General features: G+C 37.4%; 1 protein-coding gene across 2 annotated transcripts in view; it reads left to right on the forward strand.

Annotated features, from left to right (window-relative positions):
* The window catches only part of RBM46 (RNA binding motif protein 46), a 25,925-nt gene extending 6,649 nt beyond the window's left edge, over positions 1-19,276 (forward strand). Inside the window, exons 1-6 of one of the 2 annotated variants that reach the window (XM_071431929.1) lie at positions 4,555-5,258; positions 7,480-7,641; positions 11,238-11,705; positions 12,897-13,679; positions 16,291-16,350; positions 17,689-19,276. In XM_071431929.1, the coding sequence (XP_071288030.1) occupies positions 5,228-5,258; positions 7,480-7,641; positions 11,238-11,705; positions 12,897-13,679; positions 16,291-16,350; positions 17,689-17,714 (1,530 nt within the window). In that variant the 5' untranslated portion in view covers positions 4,555-5,227 and the 3' untranslated portion in view covers positions 17,715-19,276. Of the gene's footprint in view, positions 1-4,554; positions 5,259-7,479; positions 7,642-11,237; positions 11,706-12,896; positions 13,680-16,290; positions 16,351-17,688 lie in introns of those variants that run through there. The other variant, XM_071431928.1, reaches the window with a different exon arrangement.
* The last annotated feature ends 433 nt before the right edge of the window (positions 19,277-19,709 follow it).

The following is a 19,709-nucleotide window of genomic DNA, read 5'->3' on the forward strand; positions in this document are numbered from 1 at the left end:
CTTCGCAGTAGGTCTAGAAAAGTTGGTTTTGAATTCCTATTTCACTGCTGTACCATCTAACCAGAAATTAGGAAGGAACAGTTAAGCTGCATAACACTGATTTTACAGTTAGTACTATAGTTATTACTATAGTATATAGTAGCCCACGATGTAGTTAGTGATTCTTAGGGTTTTTCACTGCAGTTTTGGTTGTGTCATTAGGTTTTGTAGGACAGGCAATAGCTAAATACAGAAAAGCATTTAAAAATCATTCTGTTAGCTGTACTCAATACCATAAGAAACCTTAAAGAGAAATTGTGGTATTTTGTGTGTGTGTAAGAGATGAATATATAAAAATGTGTATATATATATAAATGAAAGAAACGCAAAATGACAGGTAACATTGCTTCAGGCTTTCTTAATTGTGTCTCCAAGCAGACCACTATATCCCTAATAAAGAAAATTACACAGAAGCACTGTAAGTCTTTCAACTACAATTGGTATTGACAGTCCAGAGTTTCCTGAGTTAAAAACTAGTTAGCAGCTCACAGCAGCTGGACTGCAAATTTAGAGCATGTGAACTGGATATATCAATGCCTTTTAGGATTCTCAGTATAACCAGGAATTCAAAGCCAAGTATGAGCAACCTAAAGAAACACTGAACTCTATCCACTTTTCAAATTACTCAAGAGATATTTTAAATATTTAAATTTAGGAAAAGTACAATGAAATCTTGTTGTCCACTGTTGTACTCAATGTAATTTATTTCCATAATTATTTAATATTCAAAAGCTAATGTGATATAAAAGTCTTCAGACTCCCTGATAAACTTCCACCTAATGTCTAGGTTAGATCCAGTATGACCAAAGACAGTTTAACACCTATTTAATTTCAGTGCTGAGATATGCTCTGAGATTTTCACAGAAACTGCCATGAATTCAAGTATTTTTTTGGCAATATTTTCAGAGAAATAAAACACTGAGCAGGGACTGTGTCTGAACTTTCCAATCCCTTCAGTGAGGACTGAGACACCAGTAGTGTGAGGAAGGAAGCCTGCTTTGTAGTTTGTGTTTCATATCTTTCTCTGAAGAAAACTCTGGTTTCAAGCTTGTTGAGGCAGTAGCCATTTCCTTGACAATCCTCTTCAATTCCTCCTCCACAGAGGTGAAGAGGATATATCTTTGTTTCAGAGTGCTTTTGAAACATCTGCCTATATATCCCTGTTTCAGAATGCTTTTGAAACATCTGCTTAAAAAGCAGACTGAAAAGCATTCTATGATGGTGGAACATCAAAAGACCACAGTGCTGTAGGGCAGGATTTTCTGTGTCTCCCTTGGCCCTTCCCTGCTTCCTGTCCTTTCCTCACTTCACTTTCCTGACATTCACCACTTTTTCCACCAACCCTTTGTGGTGTTACTTTTTCAGCAGTTCCCTTCTGCTCCTTCCCTCTCAGGCTTAGCTGTATTGCCAGAAAATTGCCATTTTGCTCAGTGATAAAGGCATGGCTTTTGTTGTGAAGGGCCCAAGTTTTTAGAGAAAACAGAAGGCAATGGTTCTGGATGTAATGAGGGGAAAAACAAGACAAGAGATTTTATACACTTTGTTAATGCACATTTTACATCACTCCACACTCAGCAATATTGGTTAAAGATGATTTAATTCAGTTTATATCAGGGCAATTGTTGACATTTGTACTCATCAAATTGAAGACAGAGCTTGCTCCAGGATCCATTTTTTCATCTTCATTATATATCTTTTAACATTGCATGTTAAAATCTTGTGGCATGTGTCTTGAAGTGGTTTACCAAAAAAGGAAATCTGTATTACTTTTTTTCTACAATTGATATTCTGTTCCCCCCTCAAATGCTCATTTCAGCAATATTAGATCTTGTAATTTTATAATTAAAAAATATTCCAACTTTTTAAGGCAGAAAGCTGAATGAGAACAAACCGTGCTTTTCAAGAAAAAAAGACCCTTTAGGCACTAGGATGCCTTGTTAGGAGGATCCTAATAAACAAGCACTGCAGTGCTTGATAAAGTGAAACCCAAAATAAAAAGGACTGATTGACTGAAATGAAGTCTTTCCAGACAGCTTACTATAATTAGATTTACAATCATATTATGTCTAGGTTTTCTACAGAGACCTTTGTCTAAACTTCAAAGGATGTCTGGTTCCTTTTAAAGTATTTCTCCTACCTACATATCAAACCTGTCAGAGTGCAGAGAAATACTACATACCCTCTTTTTCTGCTCCAGGCCATAGTAAAATTTACTCTGACAAAAAAAAATCTAATGCTTCTCTTAAAGTATATTACAACTGCAGTAATAGCCCACTCCAGGAATATATATAGTGGGACTTGCTAGCATTCCAATAAAACAGAAGTTAAATATCAAGGACTTCTGTGTTACAGCTACCTAAAATAACTTAGAAGGAAAAGCACTGTCTGGTGCAGTGCTATAAAATAAAATGTGTAAGAAAAAGACCTCTTTTACATTTTCAAATCTAGCCAAAGGAATCTATGTCATAATCTTGGCAAGACTCTGCCCTTATTCCTCACCCATCAGATTCATGAGAGTTTCAGCTACACATTAGTGAGGAAACGAACTCAGTGTTAAAAGAAACTGTATAAAGCTTTGGGGCAAACAGTATATTATTTGCAATTTAAGGTAATTTTCGAACCAGAATTGGTGCCAAATGCTTTTTGGTAAATTATGCTGTAATTCTTGTACAATAATCGTACAATAAGTTTCTGTTTATCAGGTTTGAAAGTTAAACAGCTATGTCCTAAGGTACTGATTCAATAGAGCAATAAAAAAAATGCTGTGATAAATACCAAAACATGTTTTGGGCCTGGTTCTTTTTTCCCATCCTTTCATAAAAGTTCAGGAAAAACAAGTGAATAAAACTTTCAGATGTGTAAAATCTCTTCTGAAGACCTGAAGTTATCCGATATGGTTCTTAATTTAATAAAAAATATTACATCCCCCATAAATTATGTCTTACTAGGAAAAAGAGTTTGAATATTCAGCTCAGATTTTATTATGAGTCAGAGCAAAATCCAAGAAAAGTACAGGTTATAAACAATTGTCCTTAGTAAAGCCTAATTATAGTGAACAGTCAGATCATCAAAGAAAAGCAGCTCACACCTGTGGGCAAGGGTGCACTAAGAACTCTGATACCCAAATAGCACATGGGGAACAGAGGAAGAAAATATCATAAATTTCTTTCAGAAAGGCAAGGGTCTTTAGCTCCTATGTTCACCTTTGATGTTTAATAAGAGATTATAAACATGGAATACTTTTCAGTGATTTTTACATTCTCTTTTATTCATGCCATAAAGTGAAAAACCTGATTGCAAATTTGTGTTTTCCTTGAGACCTTCTGCTGTACTCCAGAAATGGCTGTACATGGTGTACAGCCTCAGTAAGGTGTCACTTATATGAAATACAAAGAAAATGCTCAGGAATTGTGGGTTTGGGTGTTTTTTTTTTTTTTTTTAATTTAAAAGAGATTGCCTGCATTCCTTCAGTATTTCCCACCACCAATAACAGCTGCGACACATGGAGTTTTCAGCCAGGGATTGAGCAGTCTCTAAGGTAACAGGGACACAGAGCTGCAGTCAAAATGTCACAAATTTGACATTTGACTTAATATACCCCAAACTGATTCCTAAGAGAGGCTTTGTAGCTGATTTAGATGTAGGGGGAAAAAATAACCAAACAGGCACCTCAAATGAAAAGGTGGTGAAATTTAATCTTGAAAGCAATAGCTTTGGTATGTTGGCCATTCAGAACTTTTAAATGGAGACATACCATCTGTAAATTACACAATGAGTGTAACATGCCATTATTAATAAAAGCACAATATGCATTCTCTTTGAAAAATAAGCAAACTCAAGTGACTAAATGTCAAATATGACAATGTGACAATTCTGTGGAAGTACAGATTTAAAGTGAGATTGCTAAAAGCGCTGGAAAATATTCATAATAAAGATGAATTTGCATGTCCTGAAGGTAAAACTTCAGGGATTCTCTGCCTTATTACTAAGTGCAGGTGAGCATGTAAACCTTAGGAAAAGGGAGGGGGAGAAATTTTTGGTGAAAGCATATTGGTTTTTAAAGACTTTAATTTGCTAAATGGGGGAAACAGGCCACAACATTATGATAACAACTTGAAGAACTTGCAAGCTAATCCCACAAACCATATTAACCCTGGTACATTTGATGTGTGCCTTGCTACGTGAGCCCTAAGGAGTTGTGATGGGAGTTCAAGAGCAGGGCTAGAACTGCAGGGCCTCCAACCCAACTGGCTTGGAGTGGCTGCAGGTTTTGTGAGGCTCATGGGGCTCATTTCCAAGACACTGAAACATTAACTGAGCCAACAGGGATTGAAACCAGACCTGTCTTCTCCCAGGCAACCAGAGACAGGATGAGAGAACGCAGCCTTGAGCTGCACCCAGGGGAGGTTTAGGTTGGACATTAGGAAGGATTTCTTCACAGAAGGGGTGATCAAATATTGGAATGGAATAGAATGTCCAGGGAGGTCATCAACACCATCCCTGTGCAAGACGGGATGCAGCACTTAGTGCCACGGTCAAGTGGACATGAATGGTGTTGGTTCATAGGCTAGATTTGGCTTTTCCAGAGGTCTTTTCCGTTTTTGATTCAGTGATACTTCACTTTGGTATTACTTGTCAACACGGACCTGAACAAGACTAAACACACCCTAAAGAACGAGTGCATCCCAGATCACATCCTTAAGGCCCAAATATGCCGCTTCGGAGCAGATAAAAGCCTCAGGACGCAAAAAAAGCTGTATCAGCCAGGTTCTGAAAACGTTAAGGGCGCGCTCACGACCCGGCCCCCATTTGCCATGGAGCGGGAATGGAACGCCGGGCCGTGAGGCGGCGCCGCGTGCCCGCCCTGAGGGCGGGAGCGGCGCGCGCCGTCCCAACGGCTCCAGCGGCGGCTGCGGCGCGCGCGCGCCGGACACGTCCCCCCTTCGCCCAACCGTCGCCCGCTTTAAAGAGCTCTCGCGTGCAGGGCACGTTTGCCCCGCTGCTATTGGCTGGCGCCGCCTGTCAATTGTGTCCGTGCCCGCCCTCCGCGCCCGCTGATTGGCCGGGTGGGTTGAGAGCGAGGGAAACCCCATGCGTGCCCGCGGGGCTGGGCGCATGAGGCGCTGACAGCGCCGGCAGCCGGACAGCGCTTTGTGGCTTTCGGCTCCCGACGGGACAGCGGGGAGTCATGCCCTGGCCTCGTCTGTCTGGCGATAGTGGTGGGTTCGGGTCCTTGCCGTGCCGTAGGGAAAGGCAGAGGTAGCGCGATGAGGGATGAAGCGGTGTAAAGTGCGAGTCGGCGGGAGTAGCGTAGAGAGATTCCGGGGGGGGGGGGGTGTGGGGTGTGTTTGTGTGTTGAGTTTATTGTCTTCCCTTACTGTCCCACATGCAGCCGTGCCTCCTCGCGTCCGTGGCGTTTGTGCCCCAGGCGTGTCCGAGGTTGGTTTGCTTCTGCATGGGCCTCTTGCTGCTCCTCAGGGCCGCTTGGCCCTTTTGAGCTCCCGCGGTGCTGCCCTTGCAGATAACGACGACAAAGGGAAAATCAGTAAATCAGTTTGCTTCCCCCTCGCTCCGGCTTCATTGTCATCTCCATGCTTTGTTAGGCCTGAAGCTGCCGAAAGGATTCCTAATTACTGGAATCACTGTGTAGCTTGTAGGCTGTGAAACACAGTAAGTGTAATTCACTTGCTGAAAGGAGATGGGACACCATTACACCATTTCTAGCAGGTGGGAGCCATGCTGGTTTTGCTTGTGCCTGTGGGGGATTTTTTTTTTTTTTCTGCTCTGCCGGTTTTTGGAATCTCCTTTTGATGAAGCCAGGAGTTTTGTTTAAAATTTGGGGGTTTTAGTGCCCTGTGATAGATACAATTTAAACTTCTTGAGAATGGTTGCTTGCATGGACTCCTGCCCCAAAGTGAATATGGGCTTGGTGAAAAGACAAAAAATATATCCCCACCAAAAGTCTTTTTTTCCTAGGGTGAGAAAAATAACTGTTAACACTGTTCTAATTGAAGGATATATGGGGTCTGTCATGTGAAGACTGTTGTGAAAAAAATGCACTTAGAATTAGTAATGACATTGATTTAAAGCACATTCAAAATGATAAAGCTGGGGCATGAGTGGGAGAACAAGCTGCAGCTCCACCTCTCAGTAGTAATATCATTGCATAATATCCATAAGTGTAGTAGGGAAACAGGCACTTCATCACTCCATAAATTTGGTCTGCAGTATATTTAAAAACTTCAGTTTTGTTGAGCAAATAGTAGTGGGTTGTTAAGAAATGTTTGTGTGAGCTTTAAGCTGTTTTTAAATGTTTTTCTTATAAAAACTAAACTGCTGATGTCTCAGGATATTGTCTTTTGGAGCCTGAGCCTGAAGATGAAGAAAGCTGAAAATGTAAGGGGCACTGAAGAACAAACAGTGGTACCTTTATTTTTCTGGTGATGATTTTTTTGGGGCATCATTTCTCAAGAAGTGGCATAGCACTTGGAAATGGCATTTGGACAAAGGATTGAAGTGATGAAAAAGATTGCTTGCCTAAGCAGACCTTAGGGCAGATAATTTTGGGAAAAGAGTAAATAAATTACGGAAGTTAAAAGAGGCAATGAAAGAAACATCTGAACTTGAGATCTTTTTATTGGCTTGACTAGTAAAATCGGTAATTGCCAAGTGGCGTGATGTTTTTCATCACCTGGGTGACAGAAACCTAAAGCTGTTGGGTGAGATCTAGGCATGCCAGAGAAACAGGAGATAGGGCAGCAGCAACCATAGTGATAAGGTTTAGTTTTTGAAAATGGATAAAGCCATGAAAGCAGGGATCCCAGAGGCAGGATTATTACAAATTTTTAGTTTTGCCAGACTGTTCTGCCTAATTTTATTTTATGTTGGTATTAACAAAATTATTTATGTTCATGAGTTTTTTGACTTCTTTATAGTGACTGGGCATGGACTTGCGGTGCTCCTCCAGTGTTTTAATACTAAAATACAAATTTGAAATAGTTGGTGTTCTTATAAAATGTAGTAATAAGAAATTGGAACTTGTCACCTCGAGTAGCTCTTTGGTCCTTTACCCAACTGTGATGACATGGGTAATTAAAGAATTCATTCTTCTACTTGAAGAGCAGCATTCTTAAAAATAGTTGTGCTACTCATGTTGTGCTAGCTGTGATAGCACTTAAGAGAGTTTGAGTATAGATCATGTAATAATCTATTACGTTACATATTTCTGTAGCTGGGTAAAGTTCCAGATTATCTCAGCTACAGAACAATGGTCTGAAAGCACTGATAGTGGCTGGGTGTAGGATTGAAGCTTCATGCTAAACAAAGTTGCAGTAAATAGGCAAGTATAGCCTGAGTGGTTTTCTATATTTTGGTAGCTTCTGTATGCACATAACAACTTAGAGTTTGCTGAATTGGAATATTTGTGGTATTCTGTTGAAGCTGTTGCAGATATGCACGAGGAGAATAAAGCTGCAGCAAATGGATGTGGCAAGATCCGAAGCGGTGCTCAAAATGGGGCAGCTTTACTTGCCCTGATGGAGAAGACTGGATACAGCATGGTTCAGCAAAATGGGCAAAGAAAATTTGGTGGTCCTCCACCAGGTAAGCACTTGTTTTGAGACTGAAAATTGGTGTAGCCTCATGTTGTGTATCTTGACAGTGACCAGTAGTAGAAGCTTAAGGAAGCAGTCTAAGAAACATGACACATATGGGGAGAGTCCTGATGTGTTTTACAATTTCCAGTAATTTAAGATCTCTTGAGCTAGACTGTGTGGAACATTTGCTTTTGGTAGACTTTAAAATCACACCTTTAAAACTACCTGAAATTGGCAGGTAGCACAGCAGATGTGGAGTTCACAAAGCCAAGTGTGTTCCATATGGCTGAGAACACGCTTCAAAACATTTAGGGACATAGAAGGGAAAAATACGTTGGTGACGGAGGCCTAACCCACTTACTGTCTTCTCTTACACCTCACCACTTGCATTGGCCAAAGAATTTTTTTTTGAACTTTTGTTCTCTGAGAGAGCACCAGTGAAGATTAACTCATTTTGTTTCAGAGGGGACGATAAAATATTTCTTTTATTTTGAATAATTTTTCCAGTGTTCCTGACATCAGCAGTGTACAAGAATTTTGCTAGTAAGCCTGGTTGTATGGCATGGAATACAGTAACTCTTCTTTCTGAATCAGATTATGCACTTAGACAAGCAGAAAGAAGGAAAATTTTTGTGCTGTTCTTTCAGTTCATTCTCACTTGTGGCCTGTGATCCCATGTCTTTATAAGTTATGCTCATAAGCATGGACTTAATTCACTCATTGCTGTATGGAGTTTAAGTTAGAGCTGCATTAAAATTTGAAATTAATTCAAAATTATTTCTCTGGGTTTTTCTGTTTTACATTTTGTCTGTACTTTTACTAAGCCCATATAAAATAGCAAAAGGAAGCCCTGTGAAACTCTTTTGAAAATGGCACTGGAAAAAGAACTGCCGGACATCACTAACTTCAGCCTGTTCTTAAATTATTATACATCTTTTACTTAATAATGTCTTTTAATTAGAGCATTAGATGGTGTTAAGTGTGTTAGTTTAGCAAAGTTAATTTTATTAATAGGTTCTGAAACTAGATGGGTTTGACAAGGTATCTCTTCCATCAATCTGTTCATTGACTTTAGGCATATATAGGCATATATCTTTTCTTCAAATCTTTATGTATTTTCATAGGACATTGAAAATGCATTTTTTTTAAGTTGGGAATTACTCTGAGTTACTATAAATGGCTGTAGGCCAGGTGAGGCTTAAATGTTTGAGATGGCTTGTAGGAAATGGCAGTATCTTTATAAATGAAGGGTTTCACTATGAATTTTCCTTGTTTAAGATGTGATTTCTATAAGCTTATGTTGCTGTCAAAGGATAGTCTCGCTGTCAGCTCTGTTCTCAGCAGATGTGGCTGAAAATTGCCTTAAAAATTTACAGGTTTTTACCTGATACAGTTCTTGTTTATTGTATGCCACTTATGAAAAATGTATCTCTACAGTGTTTTAAAAAAAAAAGCTGAAAGTGAATTTTCATAGTTTTATGTCTGCTGCCATCTAAGCAGTGGTCCCAGTGATGTCACTAGGCATGTGAGTCATTAGAATTACATGGAAGTTTAAGATGACATGGACACTAACAGTAGGAGGATTTTGTCTAACGTTGATTGATAGGAGTTCCATTTTCTGTTGTCCAGCGATGAATCAGGTACCTGGTCAAGGAAGCTCTGTCAGCTACTTGTGGAATGCTTTTGACTAACTTTCCACATGTGCTCTGCTAAGTACATGTCCCTCATGGCAAATGTGGCACAGACCATTTTTTTTAAAATCAGGAGTCAGAGGCTAATTCCAGTTGGCAGTAATGTGCTGTACTGCTGGGTTAGTATGCAGCTTTAAAATTAAAGGGGGATTTTTGTGTGGTAAGTGGCTTTTGTTTATTGAGAATCACTGTTCAATCAGTTACTGGGCTGAGAAGGATGGTAAAAATTTATCTAGTTAATAAATAAATAAAGATTGTTATTTAATTTCATTACTCCTGCACATTTTTTTGCTCTACTGAGTTGCCATTGTCTTTGGAGCTCCTAAAATGGTGTACAGTTGGTGTTTTGTTTTTATGTGGGAAGGGACTGGCATGATGTGAGTGATGGCAGTATTAGCCTGCAAATGGTGTTAGCTGCCATGTCCAGTCAGACCTCAGCTCAGGTGGTCAGAGATATTTATAAAGGTGAAAATGATAAAAATCTGGAATGCTGTGTGGAACAGAGCCAAGCTTTTTTCTAGATGAGTCATGGCAATGTGACTCCAAAATGCATGTCAATTCTGATGCCTTGGTAGCTTCCCTGTGTGCCATGTAGTTCTTTCTGTACAGTTTATGGATAAAAATGATTTTGTGAGAAGGCAAAAATCTTTCAATTCTGTTCATTTTTTTCAAAAGTAAATTACAGGCTCTCTGACAATACATTAAGGAAAAACTGTTACCTACAAAATAATCTAAATATAATTTATTCTGAACTTCAAACCAACGTACATTATTTAATTATCTTCTTGTCTTAGCTTGTCGAGAGTAATTATTTTTTCACCTTGCCTCATTATGCTTTGTCATTTCATACTAGTAAAGTTTTTTCTACCATCTTTGTACTCCTTGCTTTTTCTCCTGTAGGAAACCTTCCCCGTCAAACTTCTAGAAAAAGCTTTTAATCATGATTTGAGCGTCTGCCTTTGAACCTTCTACCTGAGTTGTTTGTCTAATTTAAAAAAAGAAACAAAGCCAAACAAACTTTTAAAATTTTTTATTATTATTTTGGGAAAATGGAGTGCTGTATTTGAAGACCGTAACTCCATAATATTAAATGCATAAATACACCTTTACATTATCTCTTGAACATATCTTTCGGTATGTATGGCAGAGATATGAAAGAATATTTAAATGTCCTTGGCTTAAGGAGAGAAGCATAGATGTTCTGCAGCTTTTGGGTGTCAACCAAAGACTGACTTGTTCTATGGAAATTTTTTTTGCTTCTTTTTTTCCTATCATCCACTACTGCCTGTGAAAACTGTGTTTTTTAGAGTAAAAGTGTTCCATATTTTTGGCTGTTGCAAAAAGTTTGGCTCTGTATCCTGCTTTTCTTAGGGAGTCTCATTTTATTGGATGAATGAAGGTGGGAGAAAAGTGTTCGGAGTTTTTGAATGATGTCAAGGAAGAAAAAAAAGTGGTGCGATGGGGACCTTAGTGAAATTTATAAAAATATGGGGGCAAGAAGTGCAGAGAAACATTTTGTAACTTTAAAGCATTGTAGTAGAAAATACAACTGAAGTTCTTACCTAGGTATCTTTCTTAGGTATATCAGTTTTATTAATAACTGAAATAAAATTGTAAGGGGCATAAAATTATTGAAATAGAGACTCTTGGTAAACCTGTCAGTGTTTTTGATAAACACATTCAGTGTGTTGTCATACAGATTACATTGGAAAAAAGCCTAGAAGATGGAACTTAAAGAAATGCAAACTTTAGGTTTTTCGCATTTTTAAAAATTTAAACATAAAAGAAATAAGACATAATAGAATGTGCTAGTTTTCAGCTGAGACCAAAAATAAATAACTTCCACATTCAAAGTGGATATGGGGGAAATGTGCATTTGTACTAAGATTGCTGTTGGACAATTTATTTTAAGGTTGGGAAGGTCCTCCACCACCTCGTGGCTGTGAAGTTTTTGTGGGTAAGATTCCTCGTGATATGTATGAAGATGAACTGGTTCCTGTTTTTGAGAGAGCCGGGAAGATCTATGAGCTCAGACTGATGATGGAATTCAGCGGTGAGAACCGAGGCTATGCTTTTGTCATGTACACCACTAAAGAGGAAGCCCAGCTGGCCATCAAGATTCTTAATAATTATGAAATTCGTCCAGGGAAGTTTATTGGTGTCTGCGTGAGCTTGGACAACTGCAGACTGTTTATTGGAGCGATTCCTAAAGATAAGAAGAAAGAAGAAATACTGAATGAAATGAAAAAAGTTACAGAAGGAGTGGTGGATGTCATTGTTTATCCAAATGCCACTGACAAAACTAAAAATCGTGGCTTTGCCTTTGTAGAATATGAATCTCACAGAGCAGCTGCAATGGCTAGAAGACGACTAATCCCAGGTAAATCTGTTTGTAATTAAACTGAGTTTTTATGGAGAGTATCTATTTCCATATTCTTGGGGGATGAGATGGTGGATCATTTCTGTTTTCCATGCTTTAAGGTGTTTTGAGAGTTACAAAACTGCAGTATTGCCTTTTGGCTAAGGATGATTTTATTTTTTATGTTTTGTAGTTGTGGGGTTTTTTTAACTTATTTTTTTTAAGAAGCTGTAATTTAGGTGGTTCTGACAATTAAAAAATAGAAATCAGTTTTATGTAATTTAGGTGTTTATGCCAATATGTATTTGCATGGGCACGCATTCAGTTTTCATTTATGTGCACAAGGCTCTGCACTAAAATTCTCTTAAAAGTGAGCTTAGAAAGGATAATGCCTTGAATATGCCTCGTATTTTCTGTGGGTTGTCATGAGTAATGTTATTTTCATCACTATGAAATACATGAATGTTTCATATTTTAAAAAAAGGTAGATCTTTAATATTCTGCTAGAAAATAATTTTGAAAGAAAAAGAATACATATGCAAAAGTATATACAATGTACAAAATATAAAATATATAATAAGTATCAATATAATAATTGTAATAATATGTAATATATTCAAAATGTAATTGGTGTATATATATGTTTAAAAAATTAAATATATAAATATATCTATATGCAAAGTGGTGGGTGAAATACCTCCAGATCACTGAATGGAGAAATAAACCACTATGATACACGAAATGGTGGGTTGGCATGAGTAACAAAGCAGATTTGGTTTTGGTTTTTTCTTTTAGTTTGGGTTCTGGCATCTGCTGCAACATAGAGTAAGGGTTGTGCTGAAGCTGTACATTTAGATAACTATTTCCAGGTCTTGCCCATGCTTTCTAAAGTGGTAGTATTATTGAAGAGGCTGTGTTTAGTAGCTTTTTAAATCCATTACTTTTGGTCTTCTTTTGTGTGTCTCTATGTGCATGTCACAGTCTTTGTTTTGACAGCTTATGGTGCTTAATGAACCCAAAGGTAACAGAGCACTTGTCATTTTTGCAGAGTCTTATTTACCTTAACAATTTCAGATAAATTTAGTAGATATAGGCAACAAAACCCAGTTTCTAGTGGTATGCATCATGTTTTCTTTTTGTAGAGATAGGCGATAAGAATGATTCTGCTTTCCTTTGCATGTTTCTTATTTATATAATACTTCTTTGCTGTAGGAACGTTCCAGCCCTGGGGTCATACTATTCAAGTAGACTGGGCAGATCCTGAGAAAGTAGTTGATGAAGAAACTATGCAGAGAGTCAAAGTATTGTATGTGAGAAATCTAATGATATCTACTACAGAGGACAAAATCAAAGCTGAATTCAACAAGTTCAAGCCAGGAGTAGTTGAACGTGTGAAGAAGTTGAGGGACTATGCTTTTGTTCATTTTTTCCACCGTGAGGATGCAGTTGCTGCTATGTCTATAATGAATGGAAAGTGCATTGATGGAGCTAGCATTGAGGTAACACTGGCGAAGCCAGTTAACAAAGAAAGTCCTTGGAAGCAGCATTTTAATGGTCAGATAAGTCCCAGTTCTGAAAACCTCTTAGGGTTTCCTAACAAAGATGATGGTACTCAAAAATCCTTGGGGAAACCAGCAGGTCTTTCAGTTCGTCTGAATGGTCAGCACAGTCCAAGCCCTCCTGAAGTTGAAAGAAGTACATATCCCATTTTTCCAGGAATAAAGCTTACTCCAATTAGCATGTATTCTTTAAAGCTGAGTCACTTCAGTTCTGCAGTAATGCATCTGGATTATTTTTGCCATAAAAATAGCTGGGCACCACCAGAATACTGCTTGTATTCAACCACAAGTCAGGATGGGAAAATACTCTTGGTGTACAAGGTGCTTATTTCTAGTATTGCAGATGATTCTCAGAGTTATTTCATGCCAGAAAAACTCTGTACAACAGTAGAAGATGCAAAGGAATTGGCAGCACAGTTCACACTTTTACATCTAGGTAAGCATAAACATTTTGATTATGTATGAAGAACTGGAGCTAGAAAAGTTACTTTTAAATGGTTCTTGGTATACATATCTTGGCACACATGTATGTTTTGTAAAAAGTAGTCTGCAGAAGGCTTGGTTCTTGTGTCAGTCAAGTCTGGACCATTAGATGAGAGCACCAAGAAAGCACTCTAAGTATCTAAACAGTCCAATGCCAGGGTAATTTTTGCTTACATTCATCTACTGGAATGTATGAGGAAGAATTAGATGGCATGTAAGTAACTTAGGTTTAAGGTCATCTGTGAGATGATTACAATGCTGAAAATTTTTTTGAAAGTCTGTTTTCTAGCATCTTCATTTATATATGTTGCATTTTTTAAAAATCGGAATGCAACTACTAGAAGAGGAAAGTTTTTCTATTATAAAATTGGGCAGGGGGGTGGGATTTTTTTCTTTGGTTGGGTTTTTTCCCTCACCTGTTCTAATTTTGGTGAATTGGAAAAGTGATTGCAGTACACTGTTAAAATAGTGTTACCATTCTTCTCTTCCTAATACTGCTACTTAGCACTTGTTCTTCAAGTCTCTTGAGATGTATGTAGGCTGTGGTGAGGTTTCTCCTTTGGATGAGTTCATAGCAGACTTATTTCAGGCTTGGCTGTGATGCCTTTTTTTTGCAATGCATGACTAAAATGTAAACAAGCTTCTTGCTTACGTTCTTTCTTCTCCTTGGGTTTGGATTTGGTGTGGCCAAAAGGTCTTAGAGGAAGAAGAACCTCTGAAGCACAAAGCCTTATACATTGTGTCCACTTCAGCAGTGGTGTGCTGGGTTTACATTATTGGGACACCTCTAGAAGGTGATGCTTTCATATGGCCGAAGTGATTTTGAATAATAGATGTCTAAATATCTGTGTCTGGTTTTGTACACACAGCATTTGACTAGTTGAGTGTCTGTTTCCATATTTTTCTAGCTAGGAAAATTTGGGCCACACCATTATAACCCATGTAATCCTAAACACAAAGATAAAAAGGGTACTAAACTCAAAATAGTGTTGTGAGGCTCTTCTTAAAAGAAGAATAGGAACAGTTGCAGGTTTGAGCATATGTACCTGCCCAGTTTGCTTCTTTCATTACCTTAAGTTATTTTCTCTGCTGTACTTCTCTGGGAAAGAATCAAGGGAACAATTAAAGTTAGATTAAGAGTGATTATTCACAGCTGTGGGCAAATCCCGATGCAGACTATTTAAAAAAAATAAGAAAGTATGTGTTGAGATTTTTATCTCCTGAGTTACAATTACAAATTATAACTGTAGGGAAAATGTTTTAAAGTGGATTTAAATTAATAGAATTCTAAAGCTTTTTCCACTTGATGTGCCATACAATCACAGTTAATGTGAATTGGTATTTAGCAGAGTTCCCAAATACCAGGTTTGCTTTTTACAGCTGTCTGCCTAATGCCCTACTGCTAGTAATGCTGTCTTGTTGTCTTTGAATAACACTTATTTTTTTCTTTTGATGGCCTCTGTGCATTCTGGTTTGTGAGGATTTGGGCCTGCAAAGAGTATGCAGAGCCCTGATTTGAAGCAAACGTGTACAAGACTGACTTTTGAAAGATACACATCTTTCATGTTGATTAAAAACCCCCTTTTTGATTTGGCATTGTTGTGATGCTGAAACATAGCCTTAGGGAGTCTAAAAGTACAATTTCCTTTCCCAATCTAATCTAAAGAAGTTGTCTCTGTTCCAGTTCAATATATATTCTGTGTTGAAAGAAATATCTACAGGTAAAGATGATTTGCTAGATGTGACAGAGTCCTTCCTTCTCATGGAAGTGTTGAATGATGCTGATGTTGCTGATGGATGTATGGGTTGCGGTTTTTCTTTGGGGTTTGCGGGTTTTGTCTGGGGTGTTTTTTTTTGATAACTAGCAGTGATTTGAGAAAAGTCTGAGTGTGTTTCTTGGAAGCAACTCACTATAAACATGAGTGTACAAAGATGATATAGGGGCTAATTCTTTTTGGTAAGTAACTTCTCTTACAGGAACCTAATTTTTTGGCCACTTAATTTTTGATGATGAGTACAGGAGGTTGGGTTTCGCTGTTACTTTTCTTTTTAAAGAATATAGATGTTCTAAGGTAAGTAAATGAGAAAGGGCTGCTTTGATTAATAATCTCAAGGCATTCTGGCTTTTTTTAAGTTTTTTCTTTTTGTGGTATGTATTTCTGTATTTCCTTCCACGCATTACAGAATACTTGATTTTTACCAAGTATTATATAGTACTGGTACAGGGCAGACCTGAGCAGACAGCACTACAACAACTAACCACTTGGTGTCACCTGAATATTTTGAAAAAGATGGTTTTTAGAAAACATGATTGTTCCCTGACAACAGAAAACTATGCTGACAGGGAACAATCAACAGCCATAAATGGTAGGATGTTTGAAAAGAATACAGAAGTTGCTGGCTTTGTTTAGCAAATACAGATGATAAGTGGTAATTCATGGTTTGGAGGTTTTTTGTGATCTTTAGAAAGGCTCAGAATGTAGTATAAGAAGTTTTTTAACAGTATGAATGTAGAAGTCTGAAATATTTATCAGATGACTTACACATAATGGTTTTCCTTACAGCCCCTGAGCAAGCATATATAACATTGCTGTCCCTGAATGCAGCATGGTGGGATAGTAAAGGTGAGTAAGCCTCTCAGGATTGTTCATTGTGGCTTTTTACCCTCTGAGAGACATTGTCTTAGCTGCACTGTTTGTTAGAGAAGTTGTACTTTCCTCACAGACACAGCTCTGAAGTGGCTTGCAGAGATTCTCTGTTGCTTTTTCCAAAGGAGACCATACCTCTCCTATACTGCTGATGGATCACGCAGTCTGATGTTTGTGTTGGTTGTGCAGCACAAAGAAGGTTATGGCTTTTATTCCTAAAATGACTCTTGAGTTATTTTTTCAGTCATTTCTTAATTATTTGCCTTTCCAGCTTGGGTTTAAATTTATGTACAAAAGTGGCACATAAGTTTATGTACAAAAGTGGTGCACAGTTTCATGTAAAAGAGACTATTGTCTCCTCTGACTTTTTTTTTGAATATGCTATTGTGGATGAATTTAAGCATGTATATCTGTCAATTCTGAGACCTCTCTCTTTCTCTCTTTTTTTTTTTTTTTTTGGAATGCCATGAGAATGGTTTTTGAAAGCTTATAAGGCAGTTTGAAAATGGCATTAAATCCTTGCTGTGTGTTAACTTTACTGCTGGAAGTTTCTAATCCCAGGCGCACAAAACATTTCCCAAAAGTTCAGTTATTTTTCGGCTGCTGCTAACGGACAGGGAACACAGATTTTGGAAATCTTGGTCTGTGTAAGAGAACTTGGAAAAGAGTAAGTTAGACAGACACAACAATGTTGGACTGACTTTATCTGTGGAATAGCTTATCTGCCTTCTGTAGAGTCAGTCACTTCAAAGCAGGATATAATTGACATGTTTTCTTCTACTCCACTGCTGATCACAATGAATTTGGGTTTTGTCTATGCAGAGTACATGAGGCAGAACTTGGTGCTTAGTTGAGCGTAGACTCTAAGGTGGTAAATATGCAATATGAGTGAATGCTGCTATAGTATGTATAATGTATGTAGCTAAGATAGCTCAGAACAATGACCTAATATGCACTTGAGGGTTGTCTGCATTAATATTTTGCACTCAGTGAAGGTGAAACAAAGGGTTATTATTTTAGTTCAGTTCAAAGTGTGCGTGTGTGTATATATGGTGAGAAAATGCATTCAGTACTCTTAAAACTATAAAACTCTCAGGAAAAAAAACCCTTTGAGCATTTGACTATACAGTTTCTTAATTATTTTGAGTTAGTGTTAGTGCTGCAGAGGAAAGGGAAAAGCACAACATTGGTATAAGACTCTGAATGCTTTTGTTATACCATTATCTTAACTATTAAGTCCATCTTGAAACTGATAATGCAGTATGTTTGCTGAAATCAAAGTCGCTTTCCTCCCCCTCCCCTCTCTTTCCACAGCCAACTGTACACCCTACTTGGTTTGAATATCCCTGAAGAAGAGGAATTTGGAATTTATTGCTTTGGATCTTGTAATGAAAAGAAAAAGAACACCCCACTGATACGTAATTACTGGAAATTCACATTCCATGTTTATTGATGAATAATTCTTCAAAGCATGTGTATTAAGCATTTCAATTTAAAGATTAGTGAAATTGAATGTTAAATTGTTTTGGTTAGTTTGATTAAATTTGGGTTTTGAAATATAATTTGTTTAAAAGATTTTTATTACCTGTAATAGCCTATACAGCAGTAATTTATATTTAGTGTTGAAACAATTTGCCACACTTCCTATTCTTGTATTTTCACACAGAATTTTTTCAGCTTCTATTGTATGTAATAAAACTTAAACAGATGTTAAAAAAATCCCACCAACAAAACAATGAACACCATTCTAGCAATCATAAACCTGCATAATATGAGACTTCCACACCATCTGCAAGTTTGCTTCCATTAACTTGATGCAAAATTTGATAGGAAGAACATGTAAAGAACTAATAAAATTTTTGCTTCTGATCTAGCAGTACATAGATGGAAAACTGGTATTTTGAAGGACTTTAAATGAATGTACCATCAGGCTACATTGCTGTAGTCGTAGCACTAAGGTTCAATACCTTAGTTAATTCTTGGAGACAAAAACAGGCAAAAAAAATCTTGACAGATACAGATTACATGTGCTTTTATGTACAGCTCACTAGGTTGTGTTTCCTGTTGTTAGCACTTCCCTGTTGGGACAAACGTGTGCTTTCATATTCATAAAGGCCTTACTTTAATCCAGGCTGTCCCTTGAAACCAGCACCTGTGCTTGCCTGTGGTAGCCATGTGGAACAGCAGCTTGCTCACTTTCTAATCAGGCCGTGTTCTTCTTAAAAAACATTGTTTAGCATTAAACTGAAAATAGTTGTTGATTTTTAAAATCAGATATATGTAATTCATTTTGAGTGAGCCATCTTTATTTTTATTGTGACTATTTGGCATTTCTTAGTCAAGTGCTTTATTTATTGAATGACAAAATAAAACAGCCTTTTTTTAACCTTCTTAAAAATCTGAAACTAATACTGTAGACCATTCTTATTTTTGGAATTTTTTACCTAGTTTCAGTTCATTGACAAGGAATGGACCGGGTGGTTAAAATGTCTAAGGGCCTCACCTCTGCAAGTACTGTTTGTAAGCTGTTGTATCTGGAAATTGTTTGTCAGAAAGGAATATTATGTAGACAGAAAACAATGCAATGGAAAGATTTCAAGTTGAATAATTTTTCTTAAAAGCAATCAACTGTTGTGGTCCACTATGTATTTTGGTTCAGTGTATTTCATCACCATATTAAATTGTCCTTTTTGCTGTTAATTTAGGTGCAGTTACAGCAGTTTCATTTCATTTGCATTTGATATTAGCTACCTAATAATTCTTTTACATGTTGCAATTTCTAATGTTGAAATAATGTGTTTGACTTCTGTATGCGAATTAACATTTATATTAAATTTATGCTGTTCATACTTGGTGTGTGTAAAAGAAAAATAAATTATTTTAGACATGGTACTTTCACAAACTTACTTTGCAGGATTCACTTTGCTTTCTGTAATAACAACCTTTGGCCAGAGCTCCAGTGCTTTCCTGAACAAAAGGAAGGGTGATTAAGGGGCTGAGTGAGGACTTAAAAAAGAAAAGTAATTATTGGAAGGCAAGTTAGTTGATTAGCTTTTATCGCATGTGAATGTTGTTAAAAGGTTAGGATTTCCTAAAAAACTCATGAGGAAAGGCAACAGGGAACTTGTTTAATCTATGTTTAAAACCAAGTGCTTCCTAAGGCCAAGAAAAAAATCAGTTTGAGATAGAATTATACAGTATAAGGCTGGTAAGATACAGGGTTGGTAATTTAAAAGTATTTTCCTCACAGCCTGAGAATTCTAGTCTACAGACTGCTGAAATAAGCTTCATTTTATTTTTCAAGTGTCTTGATGAAGACTTAGGTTTTTGCATTT

This window comes from Agelaius tricolor, unplaced genomic scaffold, assembly GCF_023055355.1.
Source record: "Agelaius tricolor isolate 1412-34295 unplaced genomic scaffold, bAgeTri1.0.p SCAF_8, whole genome shotgun sequence".
NCBI classification, from domain to species: Eukaryota; Metazoa; Chordata; class Aves; order Passeriformes; family Icteridae; genus Agelaius; species Agelaius tricolor.